General features: G+C 50.4%; 3 protein-coding genes across 7 annotated transcripts; 2 read left to right on the forward strand and 1 right to left on the reverse strand.

Moving 5' to 3' along the window:
• The first annotated feature begins 1,644 nt into the window (after positions 1-1,644).
• On the forward strand, positions 1,645-4,602 carry TSPAN31 (tetraspanin 31). 2 transcript variants are annotated; one of them, XM_033118233.1, is made up of 6 exons: positions 1,645-1,975; positions 2,500-2,667; positions 2,916-2,996; positions 3,346-3,477; positions 3,764-3,877; positions 3,981-4,602. In XM_033118233.1, exons 1-6 carry the CDS (start codon positions 1,913-1,915, stop codon positions 4,053-4,055), a joined length of 633 nt encoding a protein of 210 aa, XP_032974124.1. In that variant the 5' UTR covers positions 1,645-1,912; the 3' UTR covers positions 4,056-4,602. The 2 variants fall into 2 exon arrangements, with proteins under 2 accessions (XP_032974124.1, XP_032974125.1); XM_033118234.1 differs by lacking the exons at positions 2,500-2,667; positions 2,916-2,996 and having other exon boundaries at positions 1,751-1,975.
• A 56-nt stretch (positions 4,603-4,658) lies between these two features.
• CDK4 (cyclin dependent kinase 4) lies at positions 4,659-7,609 on the reverse strand. Of its 4 annotated transcripts, none has more exons than XM_033118232.1 (8): positions 7,396-7,598; positions 6,710-6,946; positions 6,432-6,567; positions 6,147-6,314; positions 5,884-5,993; positions 5,579-5,629; positions 5,304-5,439; positions 4,659-5,089 (listed from the first exon to the last, which is right to left on the reverse strand). In XM_033118232.1, the coding sequence occupies exons 2-8, from the start codon at positions 6,925-6,927 to the stop codon at positions 4,997-4,999; spliced, it is 912 nt and encodes a 303-aa protein (XP_032974123.1). In that variant the 5' UTR covers positions 6,928-6,946; positions 7,396-7,598; the 3' UTR covers positions 4,659-4,996. The 4 variants fall into 4 exon arrangements, with proteins under 4 accessions (XP_032974123.1, XP_032974122.1, XP_032974120.1 ...); XM_033118231.1 differs by having other exon boundaries at positions 4,683-5,116; positions 6,710-6,964; positions 7,396-7,609; XM_033118229.1 differs by having other exon boundaries at positions 4,683-5,116; positions 6,710-7,006; positions 7,396-7,609.
• A 2,634-nt stretch (positions 7,610-10,243) lies between these two features.
• MARCHF9 (membrane associated ring-CH-type finger 9) lies at positions 10,244-14,220 on the forward strand. The gene is made up of 4 exons (XM_033116166.1): positions 10,244-11,062; positions 12,080-12,235; positions 12,910-13,102; positions 13,364-14,220. The coding sequence occupies exons 1-4, from the start codon at positions 10,703-10,705 to the stop codon at positions 13,696-13,698; spliced, it is 1,044 nt and encodes a 347-aa protein (XP_032972057.1). The 5' UTR covers positions 10,244-10,702; the 3' UTR covers positions 13,699-14,220.
• Positions 14,221-16,043: the final 1,823 nt, after the last annotated feature.

Consider the following 16,043-nt stretch of genomic DNA (forward strand, 5'->3'; position numbering starts at 1 on the left):
ATCTTGTAATGTCACTACTGTAACCACCTCCTAGGGAGAACAGTAACCTATAACCAGAGAATATCACCAGGCTTCATGTCCAATTACGTTCATAAAAATGAACTTGTCTGTAACACAATACTTTACAACGTACCTTCATATATGTCATCTTCATGACAGGCCTGAGTGGTAGGACTATTATCCTTTGTCTGCAGCAAAAGAAACTAAAGCTCAGAAAGGCCAGTAAGACATGAAACAAAGATATGGATCTAGATCTTCTGATTATAATTCTGATACCCTTTTTACTACACCATGAAAACTAGATGATTGCCAACCAGTCCCCCTTATCCCTAATGCCATTGTCTTGCCCTTGGTTTAGGGCCTGAAAGAGAAGAGGGTGGATGAGGAATTGAAGGACAGAATGAAGACGCAGGGGGGATGGGGAGGGAAATGGTGGATAGTTTGATCTGATCACTTTATTTCAGGTCTTAAACCTTTCTAGCCCTCTCAAGCGTCTCTTCTCCTGCAAATCTTCTTGATATTAATTTATGAAGTATAGGGCATTATAACAATGTGAATATTTCTGTAGTTGGAGATAAGGGAATTGAGGTTGAGATTACCCACTGAAACCTGTAAAATAGTCTGAACAATAATAACTAACACTGAGAGGTTACTATGTGTCTGGTACTGTCCCAAGCATTCTATGTATTATTAACTCATTCAATCCTCACAACAACCCAAAAGGTAGGTAGGTATATTGTCATTTATCCCCATTTTACAGATGAGGAAAAAGGCAGAGAGCTTAATTAACTGACCAAAGGTTACAGAGCTAGTGAGTGGCAAAGATGGAACTCATGCATTCTGACTAGCAGTAATACTTTACTGCTTATGCAGTCATAGAATCCAAATACACACAAACTTAAATCATTCTGTGGGGTTGAAAGGAGGTTTTTCATTTGTGTTCCTACTAAGGCTGCTCCTTTTTTCCCATTCCCATAAAAAGGGCAGTGTGTCAAAGCACTTATTCAATAATAAACATATTTTGATCAACCACAATGCCCACCCTCATATTTATTCATATTCAAGACCCTCCCTTTGTCACCTTTTTTGCAAGCTTGGGGTCAGGCATGTGCACTGAAGACATCAGGCACATCCATGTCTGTATCTGTGGCTTTGTCACATCCAGAAATGCGCCGGCCCAGGCTGCTGTTTTCTCACATTTAATTTCTAGCATATTCACATACGTTAGGCAGGGATATGGAACAGGATACGTGTACTGATAGACACGTTGCAAACGTGCGAGGATCTGCTTGGTGTTGCTGTACCCAACCCGGGGCCTCTGTGGCCAGGCTAAATAGCTCAATATTTTGCTCCTCTGGGTGTTCTCAAGTGTGACGCAATGACAACAAACAATGGCATCATCATGAGGTCACTGCAGGACAAGGGGAAAGGGGAGAGGAAAGGCGCTCCCTGGATGGGAGGAGCCCTCTGGCCTTGCTGCGAAGCTGCGCCTTCATTCTTATCAACCTGATTTGCTCCAGAACCTCCTGTCTTGGATTAGCCCTCTTCCAGCTGTGACCACGGAAAGCTCTGCTTTCAATCCGGGGTTTTGAAGTTTAGGTTCTGGTCCCTATGAGAATTTCTGTTAAGCCCTGCCCCCAGTTTTAAGTTTCATCCTATAAAGAACCTAAAGGAGGGGCCAGGAGGCGGGTCAGTGACGCAATGCAGATTGATTTTCACTCGGACCATCGACGTCCTGGATTAGCCCTGAGTTTCGCCAATCCACGAGACAGGGGTGGGACCGTACAGGCGCAGAACATTGGGTTTGGCTGGCTAGATTTAAAGAGACAGAAGCTGTTGGGGTCCAAGAAGACGGTCCCCAAAACCCTCTCCCCAAGTCCTTGGGACGACTTGGGTCACCAAAGCTGGGGAGATGGTTTGCGGTGGCTTTGCCTGCTCCAAGAATGCTCTGTGTGCCCTCAACGTGGTCTACATGGTGAGGTTTTGGATGTGGGGGAAGCATCAGGGCGGAAAGACGAGTGGGGAGAATCTCTAGGGGACTTCCGGTGGGGAGAGGGGTATACTGGGGGTTCCGGGAAGATTCCCAGGAACTTCCGGCGAAGAGGGAATTCCTGGGGCCTTCCGTGGGAAGAGGGGAGACTTCCGGTGATCAGAGGGTCGGTTTGGGGGTGGGGGGAATGAACTGGGGACTGCGGGCACGAAGGCTTATCCCTCCTTCCTGTAAACTTCAGGAGAAGTGATGAAGCTAAACGTTCGTTTTTATATTAATAGATTACTATTCCTGCCATCCCCTCACCCCCATCCCAGGCATTCTGACCTACGTAGGATGGGAAGAGTGCCCAGGGATGCTTAGAACAAGTATGTTTTGTCCCCATAGCGCCTCCTCTTCCTCATTCACTTACAGCTCAGTCCTCCTTTTTGTCCTGGGCGCCCTGTATGGCCTTTGGCCGTGCTGCACGCTAGAATTCTGAGATGTATCCTGCTTTCCATTTCCTGTAGCTGGTAGGCTTGTTGCTCATTGGAGTGGCTGCTTGGGGTAAGGGCCTGGATCTGGTGTCCAGCATCCATATCATCGGAGGAGTCATTGCTGTGGGAGTCTTCCTTCTTCTCATCGCAGTGGCTGGACTGGTGGGTGCTGTCAACCACCACCAAGTACTGCTATTCTTTGTATCCTGACCTGAAGTAATGGGGGCACCAGGGCTCTTGGGAGGGCTGAGTGGGCTAGGAAGTAATGGAAAGAGTAGGGAAGATGAGGGATCTTGGGGACATGTCTCCTTGCCCTGCTGTATGAAACAAGAGCTGATTGTTTTTAACTGACAGGGTTGCATAAGTTTTGTGAATAGATGAGATCAGATGGTTGTTATAGGTGGAACATAAAAGAATCTAGGACTTTTTTCCATAACTCTTCCTCTCAGTACATGATCATCCTTGGTTTGGTTTTCATCTTCCAGTTTGTAATCTCTTGCTCATGTCTGGCTATTAACCGAAGCAAACAGGTAAGGAGATGCCCTTTCAGGTACTTGTTTATCTCTTTAACTTCTAACTCCATCTCTCAGCTTGGCCCCAGAGATCATTCTTAGGCCTACTTCCAGACGCTTGAACCATTTGCTTCCTCTGTGATGTCTGGCTAATTTTCCATGAGTATGATCTAGAACCTGACATGGATATATATCATTATGTCTGTATAATTGTGAGATTATATATATATAATTTTATTTTTTTCGTGGATGTTCAGTCTGTTTGCTGGAATAGGAAAAATGAGGCACTTGAACTGAGACCAAGATTTAGGGGGATTCTTAAGGTTAGCAGCATCAAATCATGTCCCTCTGCCTATATATCCTCCAGACAGATGTCATCAATGCTTCTTGGTGGGTCCTGAGCAACAAGACACGGGATGAACTGGAAAGAAGTTTTGATTGTTGTGGCTTATTCAACCTCACAACCCTGTATCAACAAGATTATGCTTTCTGCACTGCAGTGAGTTGGTAGGGAAAAGGTGGGGGTAGGAAAACTGGGTAAGGACAGTGCCCAAATTGGCAGATTTGAGTTTGAATGGGATGGCCTCTCACTAGCCGCTTTTTTGTATTAAGAGCAGTGTGCTGGTGGGATGGGGGATGGATAGAAGCCAGAGAATTAATCCAGTGGGATTTTGTAGGATACTGATCAAGAACTAGTAAATAATTTCTGGGACCATTCACCAAAGGTATTGGGAGAGGGCAGCTTAGTAACTCTGCACCCTCCATACAAATACGTTTTATTCTAGGTGTGCAAGAACCAGATCCCCCCATGCCAGATGTGTGGAGAAAAGTTTCTTAAGCATTCAGATGAAGCCCTGAAAATCCTGGGAGGTGTTGGACTCTTTTTTAGCTTTACAGAGGTAACATTCTCCAGTTCCCTCATATATACTGTTTCTCTACATCGGTAAGTGTTAGCCCAGATATTCAGAATTGGTGCTTATTTCTTTCCCTTTTTCTCTACAGATCCTTGGTGTCTGGCTAGCAATGAGATTTCGGAATCAGAAGGATCCTCGAGCCAACCCCAGTGCCTTTCTATGAGACTTTGGATCCTTCTGACTTCTCCCTTGCTCTCCCTAAGCCTTTTCTTTCTCCTTTAGGGAAAACCCAGGGTCTATAGTCTTTTTTGTTTGAAAAAAAGGAAAGGCCCTTTGCCATACCCTAAAGATGATTGAGTAGCCAGGCTTTCTGCCTTGACATGTTTTAGTGGGAGCAAGATTATAAGGAATAACTTCCTCTCTCCCTGAGTGGATATGGGAAGCTCCTGGGAGTGCACAAAACGAGATGGGGGCTGGAGTCATTGCTGTCTGTCTCTTCTCCCTTCCACATACTAGACCACCTCAACACATCCTGGCCTGGCTCCAAGCATAAATCAGGAACAGAGCCAGGGAGAAAACCATCAGAAACTCTTTCTTGTAGTAAGCAGGACGCAGTTTGGAGAAGTTATAAAATAAATGCCATTTAAACTCCATATTCAAAGAAGCAATTTAAATGCCTTGTCTTCTCTTGCCAGTTGAGGGGCTCCTCTGACTACGTAGGCCCCGCTACCTAAGGAAAATCTTTAAGATTCTGCAGGCAAGTCCATCTTCCAAATGGTTTTTCCAAATCCCCAAATGGCAAAGCCAATCAGAGGAAGAAACATAAAAAAAAAAGAAAAAGAAACAAGTATTTCTTTGTTTTGTTTTTTCCTGTATAAAAATGGATCCCAACATCAAGGTAGGGAAGGGGAGAACAAAGGACATACTCCTTGGTGTAAAGAAGTAGGGGGGCAGGAGAAGGATAAGCCTCAAAAGGAGGGGAGGAAGGGGAATGTCATTAAGGCAGCATGATATTCTCTGTAAAAAGGAGGAGGCGTACCCACAGCCTCAGAGATAAAAAAGGCACAGAGTGCCTGCCTTCTCAGTGGGGGTCTCTCCAATCAAGTGCTGGAGAGGGCAATGACAGCTTCTCTTCTCTTGGTTCTGTTGCAGCCACACCATTGCTCACTCTGGGTTACCTTCTGCCTTTTGTAGATAAGAGTGCTGCAGGGCTCGGAAGGCAGAGATTCGCTTGTGTGGGTTAAAAGTCAGCATCTCCTGAGAGGGGAGGCAAAGGTCAGAAAACTGTGAAGAAAAAAAAAGGACTTTTGCTTATCCCCAACAATACCTATGATGGGCTATTTTCTACATCCCCCTCTTTGTATTTGGCCATTCACAGCAGCAGTAAAGACTAGCCTATCCACCAACCAAGTCTCAGGAACCACTGTTTTTCATCCCCGTCTCATCCCGTGCCCATGCCCAAACCGAGTACCAGCAGCAGCTGTGCTCCAGACTCCTCCATCTCGGGCACCACTGACTGCACTGGGCGGGGCCCTCTGGGGGAAAAGGCTCCTCTGGGTAGAGACACATCTCGGGGCCAGTCATCCTCTGGGGGCAGCCCAATCAAGCTATAGGGAACAGGAGAACTCTGGTCAGGGGGGTCCTTTTCCAGCCCCCATATCCAGGGGCAGAGCCAGTTGCCATCCAGGACTCCGCAGAAAGAAAAACTAAGAACAGAAAAAATTTTCCCTCTTGCCAGTCACTTACTCAAAGATTTTGCCTAATTGATCAGCTTCAGAGTTTCCACAGAAGAGAGGCCTAAGGTGAGAAGGGACACAAGGTAGCAGTCATTTTAAAAGATATCGTAGTAGAATGATTACTGATTAGTGGCTTAAAACAGAGGGTATGGAAACTAAAGGGTAAGTTCCCAATTCCAGGACATTTCAGAGCTTCTGGTTATGGATAAGGTGGTCAGTGATACTCAAGTGAAAAGAATGGGCAGGGTATGGATGTGGTTTATGAGTAGGATTTTTGGGAAATTCAAAATAGTTCAGGATACTTGGGTCCCATACTTTCGACGAAACATCTCTGCAAAGATACAGCCAACACTCCACAAGTCCACAGGTGTTGCATACGTAGACTGCAGAAGAACTTCCGGAGCTCGGTACCAGAGTGTAACAACCTAATGGGAATAAGAGAGTGGATGAGAGCCCTACAGGTTACCATAAAGCGTAACTGCTTAACTGACATCACAAAGCGCATGACTCTACTGCTATGGGCAATCTTTCTCCTACCCCCAACCAGAACCCATTTTGACTACGATCTTTCTACTGACCACAGGTGTAAGTGCCATCTGATAGCTGTAGATTCTGGCCAGACCAAAGTCAGCCAGCTTGACTGTTCCACCACTTGTCACTAGAATGTTCTCTGGCTTCAGGTCTCGGTGAACAATGCAGTTGGCATGAAGGAAATCTAGGCCTCTTAGAAACTGGCGCATCAGATCCTGGTTTGGAAGGGAGAGGTACAGAAGAACTGGAAACTAGGCACCATACCTGAGATCACAACAGTTTCTATGACAAAGGTCCCAATGTACGTCTCAGTGTCTGCCCACCCTACTCACCTTGATGGTCTCCACAGGCAAGCCTGGTGGGGGTGCCTTGTCCAGATATGTCCTTAGATCTTGGTCTACATGCTCAAACACCAGGGTCACTTTGGTCTCCCGATCGGTTTGGGCCGTGGCACAGACGTCCATCAGCCTGGCCATAACAAACGGTCACTGACTAATCAATGCCCTTTGGCCCCAACATGGCCTTCCCCGCTTCTCTCCTGACCATCACTCCCCACCTATAGGTTATCTTTTTCCCTTTAATACCCACTCCCAACCCTCCGCTTTCTCACCGGACAACATTGGGATGCTCAAAAGCCTCCAGTCGCCTCAATAAGGCCACTTCACGAACTGTGCTGATGGGAAGGCCCCCTCCAGCACCTCCTCCATTGGGGACTCGCACGCTTTTGAGAGCCACAAAGTGGCCACTGTGGGGATCACGAGCCTTGTACACTGTCCCATAGGCACCAACACCAATCTCAGCCACTGGCACATATCGAGGGGTAGCCATTCTCAGATCAGAGGAGACCCTACAATCACAGAGACTCCTACCACCGAAATTCCCTTTCAGAGTTCAGATGGTTATGAGCCTGTAGCAACAAAGTAACTCCAACAAATGACATCACAAAGACAACACCGCCAGCATACCATCCCTTTCCCAATTTTCCCTGAGGCCCGTCCCTCAGGTAACACAATGACTCTAATCCCAGCCCCTTCAGCCACGTGAGACCCTAGAAAGAAAAATAACTTTTCCTTTGGGACCGTCCCTTCCTGCAAAAGGGAGATCCCACAAGACACACCCCCTGCATCGAAAACCCTACACCCTCGTGACCTAACATTACACCTCCCTATGACCACAAAGGACCAGATTACACTCTGCCCCACTTCCCGCCCTCAAGCGACCCTTCCGTAACTAGCCCGCGTAGGAAACCATGGTGGACGAGAATGGTCTCCATTTCTGGAAAGGGGCTGCACTTACTTCACCTCGTGCCGGGAGCTGAGGGGGCGGCCCGTTATCGGGACCCCGGAGCGGGTTCCTGAGGCGCCATACACTCGAGCTCTGTCTGGGGCAGCCGGATTCTACGGCCCGACCATAGACAGGCCGCAGGATAGAGCGGCCCCCTTTACCCCCACCCTCACCATGTGACCAGCTGCCAAAGAGGCGCGCGGAAACCGAGGGGGCGGAGCGAACGCCGGACGTTCGGAGAACGTGGCCATCCACTCATGCGCAGAAGGGCGGGGAGCGGCTTTGACCGGGAAAGGGGCGGTGAGGGGTAGGGAGCGGAGGGGAGATGGTAGCCATGTGATCTGTTGCTATCACACGTGACCGCTTGACATTGCTCTGAGGAGCAGAGGTGTGGTTACGCGGCAGAGCACGTGACTAGTTGCCATTACCCTGGGGTTGCGGGAGGCTGGAGAAGATGAAAGAGGGTGGAGTCCAAGTCGGTGCCATGGCAACCTGGGCCACCCGGATCCCAGCTCCCGGCTGCTGGCCGAGCCTGAGCGCATCCCGTCTCTCACTACAAGTCTCTCACTTTCTCTAGATGGAGGCGGGGGAGGGGGAAACGGGGAGACGGGGAGGAGGAGGAAGACTAGAGGTGGTACTGTCGGCTTTCTGCTCCACCGCCATCGGGGAACATATTCTCATTTGTGTCTTTGTTTCATTCATTCATTCATTCAACAAATTTTTTACTGAGTGCTTGCTTCCTATGTGTATGTGGAGTTGTTTGTGGGGTTTTTTTTGGTGTTTCAGTCACTAGCCTTTTGAAGTAGTGATAGACTATCTGTAAAGATGTAGCCAACAGTGTGGTCATATAAAATAGGGGGTAGACAACGCCCATCTGAGAGCAAAACTAGGATTAAAGGATTGATGCAAGGCAGATTAATACAGTAATCATACAGAAAGAGTGGCAAGGTAATGCCCTCTTCCCAACTTTCACCCCTCCTTGGGAGTGTTAAGGCAGAGATGACCCCAGATGCCTTCTGGCAGAGTTTTCAGTGAGTGGGAGACAGGAATACTTTTGACTACCTTTAAGGTTCTTTTAAGTACTACGATGTTATATGTGCGTGTATGTGTATGATATATACATCATATACAGACAGATGGACATACATAGGAGTGAGCATATGCAAGGAAGTTACCACCACCACTACCCCAGACCATCACGTCGCATGGGAATGACTGGTGCCCTTCTGCAAACCTTGTGACTCATTATTTGGGGTCACTGTGTTTCTTTTCCCCCAGTGCAAACTTTCTTAGCCTTTGCGCCTGCCCAAAACAGATAGATCTTTCCCAAATGGCCTCTGCTCACAGACACCTAGGTAGACAACAGGCAGGTTTCTCCGGCTTCCCTCGTCTTACTGGTTCCAACTTCTTTATCTCCCAACCCTTTGGGGGCATGGGAGTAAGGGAGGGAAGGGATCAGTGTCATTTGTGAGAACTCGTCTAAAATTTGAAACCATTTTATCATTGTATTTGTCATTTCTTCCACCCTAACATCTATTCTCCTTAACCATATGGCTGAGAATGTAAAAGTTCAAGTTTGAGAAGAATATAAACCACACTCCAGGGTAGAATGGAAGACTTATCAGTAGACAGTCCCCCTCTTTGCATTATGATAGTTATAGCTCTGGGCCCTTGCTGGTAAGGGCAGCTGGGACTAGCAAGAAAAACCTCAAGGTCTGAACTGGCTAAGGGGCTTGTGCAGTGAATGTTTCCTTATCTATCTTGCTAGGACTGATTGGTTTTTAAACCTTCTGGAAAGCTAAGTGTCTCTGAATGTGTCAAACTTCCTTTCTATACCAGCAGAGTCCACCTCAACCAACCTCCACCACAGCTCACTGTCTTTAGAAGTCATCCTCTGTGTTGTCTTGGTATCCAGCCCCTTTTTCTGATTCATTCATTCATTCATTCATCCATCCATCCAAAACATTTGAATGCGAACATTACTCTCCTTAATCACTTTCTATTGAGGAGCCTTAGTTTGGCAGTTCTGTCCCTGGTCCCATACCCTCTTTCTCCTGTTAATTACTCTTTCACTAATTGATTTTTCCCAGTGTGTTTGACCCAGTGGGCTCCCTTGGAATCCCTTTTCCCTCAGTCTTGGACAAGGGAGGAGAAGGAGGTTGTAAGTGTAAGGGAGAAATAATATGATGGGGTAGAATTGGTTCTCCCAGTCAAGGCTCCCATAAAAATAAAGAGGTGTGTGTGTGTTGTTCAGCGTAGTGGTGGTGAGGGCAGTAGAGTACCAGGAAAGACACTCATCCCTTTAGCACTCCTGTCTCCCTTGCTCACTCACCTTCCTCACACATTACACAGCCACACACTTCTTTTCTCATACAATGATTCCATCCCTTACCCACACATCTCTTCCACAGCCCCACACCGTGCACACTTTTCAGTCCTTTGTGTATAAGTGTTTATTGCTTGAGTCCATCTCTCACTCACTTACCTCCCTCATACCTAGGACCCTTGTATAGCTCTTTCTTTGCACACTCCCATTTTGCACAAGCCTCTCCCTCCCTGGTGCACCTGCGTCTTTGACCACTCACCTTACCTCCTCACCCGTTCACCCCTCCACCCCCATTCACATACCTATTCTCCTACCCTTGAGCACACTCCCCTTTCTTGGCCACTCCCCTCCCTTCATTCTCCCCTAGGCTCGCACACTCGCCCCTGCCTCTGGGGACACCTGCTCGTGCAGGGCAGGGCGGGGATGCGCAGCCGCGGCCACTTCTCCTTCTCTCCCCCTCCCCGCCCCGCCCCTCCCTTCATCCCTCACCGGCTCCCCGGCTCCCGCCCCGCCCGCCCCACCCGCCCGCCGCTCCGGGGGGGTCTCCGCCGCCGCCGCCGCCGCCGCCGGAAGGAGCCGCCATTTGCCACCGCCAAGCGCACGGGCCGAGCTGAGCGGGAGCCGGAGTGGAACTGCGGCCAGGAGGACGGCGATGGGGGGCGGCCCCGCCGCAGGAGGATCCGGCCGCGTAACCCCGGGAGCTCGGCCCGCTCCGGACCCAGACCCGCGGGGCGCGGCACCCTGAGCCCCCTTCTCCGCCCACTGCCCCGGCCATGGCTGCCCGCCCCGCTGCCCCCGGGCCGCCAGCCCTCCCGGCCCCGCAAGCCCCGAAGCCCTGGCGGTGGCAGCAGTGAACCGCGCTCGCAGGCCCCGAAGACCCCGGCCGGGATCCGCTCTCCAGCGCGCTCCCCCTTCCCGGCCTTGTCCTCTCCCTTCCCCCCGCCGCCCGAAAGCCCCCTTGCACGCCGCCCCCCGCCCCCCGGCGCCCGGACGATGCTCAAGTCTCGGCTCCGCATGTTCCTGAACGAGCTGAAGCTGCTGGTGCTGACGGGCGGGGGGCGGCCCCGGGCCGAGCCGCAGCCCCGGGGGGGCGGGGGAGGCGGCTGCGGCTGGGCGCCCTTCGCCGGCTGCTCAACCCAGGACGGCGACGGCGACGAAGAGGAGTACTACGGCTCGGAGCCGCGGGCCCGGAGCCTGGCCGGCGACAAGGAGCCGCGGGCCGGACCTCCGCCGCCGCCCGCGCCGCCGCCGCCGCCGCCCCCGGGCGCGCTGGACGCCCTGTCGCTCAGCAGCAGCCTGGACAGCGGGCTCCGAACTCCCCAGTGCCGAATCTGCTTCCAGGGCCCGGAGCAGGTCAGGCCTAAGCGCCCCGCGGGGCGAGGAGGGGTGGGGGCGCGCACCTGGGATGCCCCGGGAGACCGCGAACAGGGGGCGGGGCCTGAGGAGGCTGGGCGGGACCCAGGACCCAAGTGGGAATGGAGTGAGGTTGGGGGCCTGGCTGGAGACTCCTGGACCGTTTGTTTGGGGTGGAGGAGAGTCAGGTATCCCCAGGAAGGGGTGAGACGTTTTCCTGGGAGGGCTCAAAATCCCTCTCACCCATTAACGGGGACAGTCTTTCTCCCCCCACTTCTGTCACCCCGGGGTCTCTGGAGGTTGAGGAGGTGGGCAGAAAGTCCTTCTGTTCCCACTGTGAAGGACGGGGCCCAGCCGGCGCCCTTGCTCACTCAATATTTCTCTTCGTGGGACACTTTTCTTCACTTCCCATTCCGCAACTTTCCATCTCATTCCAAAGAGTACTCTTTGTTTAAAGGTTATGGACAAAGTTGTCCAGGGATAGTGCTGGGGGTGTCTCTATATCGTGAGAGATTATTCCTTGAATAAAGGGGAACACCCTCTACTCCACTCCCACTACTAGGATTTCTCTCCCCTTTTGATATTTGGAAACTCAGGACGATAACCCATCCCAGTCTGTACCACTTCTGTGAAATACTTTATAGTTATGGAGTGGGGAGGAAGGCATGGCTCAGAAGCTCTGACCCGAGTCCCTCCAGATCCTAAGGGGTAGCCTTTCATTTGGGAAGCCTTAAGGACCACCCTCTTCAAATTTTAGGAAAAGACTCAGCTCTCACCCACCCACCACACCCCAACCCCTTTTTGTCCCTCATCTGTTTGGTCAGGGAAGTTTGCCTGGAACTGTAACTGTTGTCTTTTCTGCTTCAGCCTTAGCCTCTTGCCCTGTTTTGGGTAAAAGTCCTGAGCTTTTTTAAGGTGGGAGAATGACTGACTGGAGAGGTTTTCATCTCCAGGAGCCGGGAGGAAGGGTATCAGGGTGGTGATCGCTGAATGGGACCCTCGTCACTCTTCCTCCAGGGGGAGCTCCTGAGCCCCTGCCGCTGCGATGGCTCCGTGCGCTGCACTCACCAGCCCTGCCTCATCCGCTGGATCAGCGAGAGGGGCTCCTGGAGCTGTGAGCTCTGTTACTTCAAGTACCAGGTCCTGGCGATCAGCACCAAGAACCCACTGCAGGTGAGGTGCAAGGATAGAACGACTGTCAGATCGGGGCAGGGGCCTTTCAGCAATCAGAATCAGAGACCCTCCAAGGAACCTATTTCATCCATTTACTTAGCCCTCCCCACCATTACCACCATCTCCTGTCTGTAAATCCTCCCTTCTTTCATTTATTTACAAAGATATTATTGGGTGCCACCTGTATTCCAGGCACTGTTCTAGGCACTGGGACAACAAAAAACACGATAATGTCAATGACGATGATAACAAATATGTAGTGTTTTCTATGTGTCAAGCTCTTGATGTGTATTAACTCTTTTAATCTTCATAATAATCCTATTAGTTATATACCATTATTATCCCCATATTAAAGATTGTTACACAAAGATATTTAAAAACTTGCCCAAGGTTGCTCATCCAGGAAGTGATAGAGTTAGGATTTGGAATTCAAACCTAGATGGTCTGGCTTCAGAGCACTTGGCTGATCCCATCTTTCTAAAATATGACAGACAAATGGTCTCCACAACATGGAAAGTGCCACATTCTAGGTTTGATCAGGACCCACAGGAGACAGTTGTTAATCCTGCCTGAAGGGTTTCAAGAAAGGCACCTGGAGCATCTTCCTCTTCAGAGCTACCCATCACCTGGCTCTCCATCTTTCTGTGACTTTTGAAGTTCTTTCTCTCACACAGTGGCAGGCCATCTCCCTGACGGTCATTGAGAAGGTCCAGATTGCAGCCATAGTTCTGGGCTCTCTCTTCCTCGTTGCCAGCATCTCCTGGCTCATCTGGTCCTCACTCAGCCCTTCAGCCAAGTGGCAACGACAGGATCTGCTCTTTCAGATCTGCTACGGCATGTACGGCTTCATGGATGTTGTCTGCATAGGTGAGGACCCCTCTCTTCTCCTTATCTGATCAGCAGCTTCCTCCAACTCAAATTCTTCACTTTTCCTGCCCATTCCCTCAGCTTCATGGCCACATTTTCTACCATTGAGAATCTTTAGGGCTATCTTAGTACCCTTCCCTTCCCTGCTTCTCCAGGCCCTTTGCGACCCTATCTCTTCACTCTGGAGAAATGCTTGCTTAAGCACATCTGGCCTAGGTCTGGGCGGCAGTTGACCCTGGATTTCTTATCCCTCTTGCTCAGGCCTCATCGTCCATGAAGGCTCCTCTGTCTACCGCATCTTTAAGCGCTGGCAGGCAGTGAACCAGCAGTGGAAGGTCCTGAATTATGACAAGACCAAGGACATAGGAGGAGATGCAGGGGGAGGGACGGCAGGGAAGCCGGGCCCCAGGACCTCACGGACGGGCCCCCCCTCTGGGGCAGCCAGCCGCCTCCCGGCTGCCCAGCGCATGCGGACGCTCTTGCCTCAGCGCTGTGGTTACACAATCCTGCATCTCCTTGGACAGCTGCGGCCACCAGATGCGCGTTCCAGTTCCCATTCTGGCCGAGAGGTTGTCATGAGGGTTACCACGGTATGAACTGGACTCCAGGAGCAGGAATCTTGAGTCACTGCATCGGCCAGAGATGAGCTATCATGGCTGCTGGAGGTACCACCAGGACCAGACGTTCAGGGCACGCTGCCCCCACCGCTGAGGATCTCCGTGGGCAGCCTCAAGTTGGAGACATTGTCTGGCCTCTACTGCCCACTGGATGACATCTGGATGACATTCCAGCCCCCACTGATAGCTCCTCATGCTTATTCTGGGGCAGACAGTGGGCAGGTGGGGAGAGCAGCTTTTCCCCCCTAGAGAACCGTCTTTACCTCAGCTCCTAGGGCCTCCAGCCTCCTGTCCCCCAGCTCCACCACAGTGACTTGGTGAAGGGGGACCAATGCCGAAAGAAAGGGGCTGTAGACCCCCCCATTCCTCACCCCATGGCCACAGGGCAGCTGGCAATAAGACTAGTATACATTGACCTCCCGTTCCCTGCATGAGGGCGGGGGACTTCCCCCTGCTCCGCCCCCCATTGCATGGGGGGAGAGCATAAAGATTCATTTATATGCACGCGGAGACTCCTTTCTCATCTGGGGCTTTTCTGGAGGGTTGGGAGGTATGGGGAGGTTTCTCTGCAGAGGTTGCAAATCCCAAATGCAGCAGTGGGTTCTGAGTTGGAGGTGTAACTCCCACTTGCTAGTGAATAATTCACATTGGCTGCTAGATGGCAGTGCTCAGAGGTATCTAAAGGGTGGACCTGCTGCCTGCAAGTTGTGTGATTTAGGGGAAAAAAAAATCTCTCCACTGTGGTTTTCCTGTCTACCTCATAGGATTGGAATGAGGATAAACAAGGGACAGGTTGAGTGCCATTGCAAAGAAGATCAGTGATGGCATAAAAAGATTTCTACACTAGATGATGGTCCATTTATTTCAAATAGTACCTGATTAACAAAATTCCAAAATGTGTTTTTCATCTGGAGTTGCACAGAGCCTTGGAAATTTGTGTTGTTACAATAGATATGGATATATGAGGGGAAATAGACATTGTAAATGTGAAGGATGGTGGTTATTTGCAAAAATGAGAGGTCCTCCAACCCCCTAAACACTGGGGGGTAGAGGGAGGCTGGAGCTCTCCTTCTTGCTCTGGGGATTGTGTGGGTTGTACCGGTCCTTCCCAGGTAATGTGCTTGCCCAGAGAAGTGGTGTGAAGTGAATTTGGACTCATCTGGAGTGAGATGGACAGAATCCTTCCATGATATGAGTCTCCAACTCGTTTAAGCTCCTCCTATGGCAATTCAGGGTCACAGGTCTGATCCTGGTGTGTTCCAGCTATCGGTATTAACTGGAAGGTATTGTGTTTGGAGGCAGAAGCATAGAGGGAAGTTGTCTATGGAGAAAAGGTTTGGGAAGGACTGGTAAAAATGTGGGTTGGTCTGAAGCCTGGTCCCTTTCTCCTGAGACCTTGGGGCTGTGTATTATATGAATGATCATGTCTTTTAAGTGAACTATTTATTAGCAATTAAATTAATTACTTTACACATTGCTAAAGTCAGATCCAGAGGCCTTTCCTATTATTGATCCTCCTCTTAGAGAAGGTTTCTCCTGGAGATGTTTTGCAGAAAATGCTTCCTACCAAAGGTCACATACCCTTGCCTGGGTAAAGGCCATCCCCTACCTGTCTCTAAAAGGGGTCTTGGCTGCTGTCCATGGTGCTAGGACCCAGACTTACCTGGGAATGTAGAAACCAAAGCTAGACTTGGGTCTGAGTCACCTGGAAGTGTGGTAGTGTATCACTTCCAACCTCGGAGGGGATGAAAGTAGATAGGGAACTGAGGCTGAGTCCCCCATTTTTCCAATGGGACATTGTTTCCCCAGAGAGATAACCCTCCATATTCCCTACCTGGGAAGGGCCAGACTTTACTGATTGCTATTCACAGAATAGCTTGTGAGGCTCAGAAGGGAGCCAGCGAATCAGAGTGACTGCTAGTACGTATCCTGACAGATCGGGTTCAGGTAGGTATGATAGAGTTGGAGTTTCCTGTGCCAAGCCTGGGCTGTCCCCCAGGGACAGCCCCACATAGCTTAGACAATCCCAAGAACATAGGCACACTCCTACACAAACACACTGTTTCCATTTCTACTCTGAGTCCTAAAACCAGGCCAAGCGAGACTGTACGTTCCTCTTCCTTTCAGCACCATTGGATGTCTTGGTATGGGGTTGGGACCAGCAATCAGTATGGTCCCCTCTTCTTCCTTTTTCCAACTTAAGACATTTTTGTCCAGGAAAGGAATCATAGAGACTGTTGCCCTCAAGTGAGCAGTCCTATTTGCCCAAAGGAGGAGTATGGGTGTGCAGACTCCTCACTGAGTCCAGGGGAAAGGGTCTGAGA

The sequence above is a fragment of the Rhinolophus ferrumequinum genome, chromosome 10 (genome assembly GCF_004115265.2).
Source record: "Rhinolophus ferrumequinum isolate MPI-CBG mRhiFer1 chromosome 10, mRhiFer1_v1.p, whole genome shotgun sequence".
NCBI classification, from domain to species: domain Eukaryota; kingdom Metazoa; phylum Chordata; class Mammalia; order Chiroptera; family Rhinolophidae; genus Rhinolophus; species Rhinolophus ferrumequinum.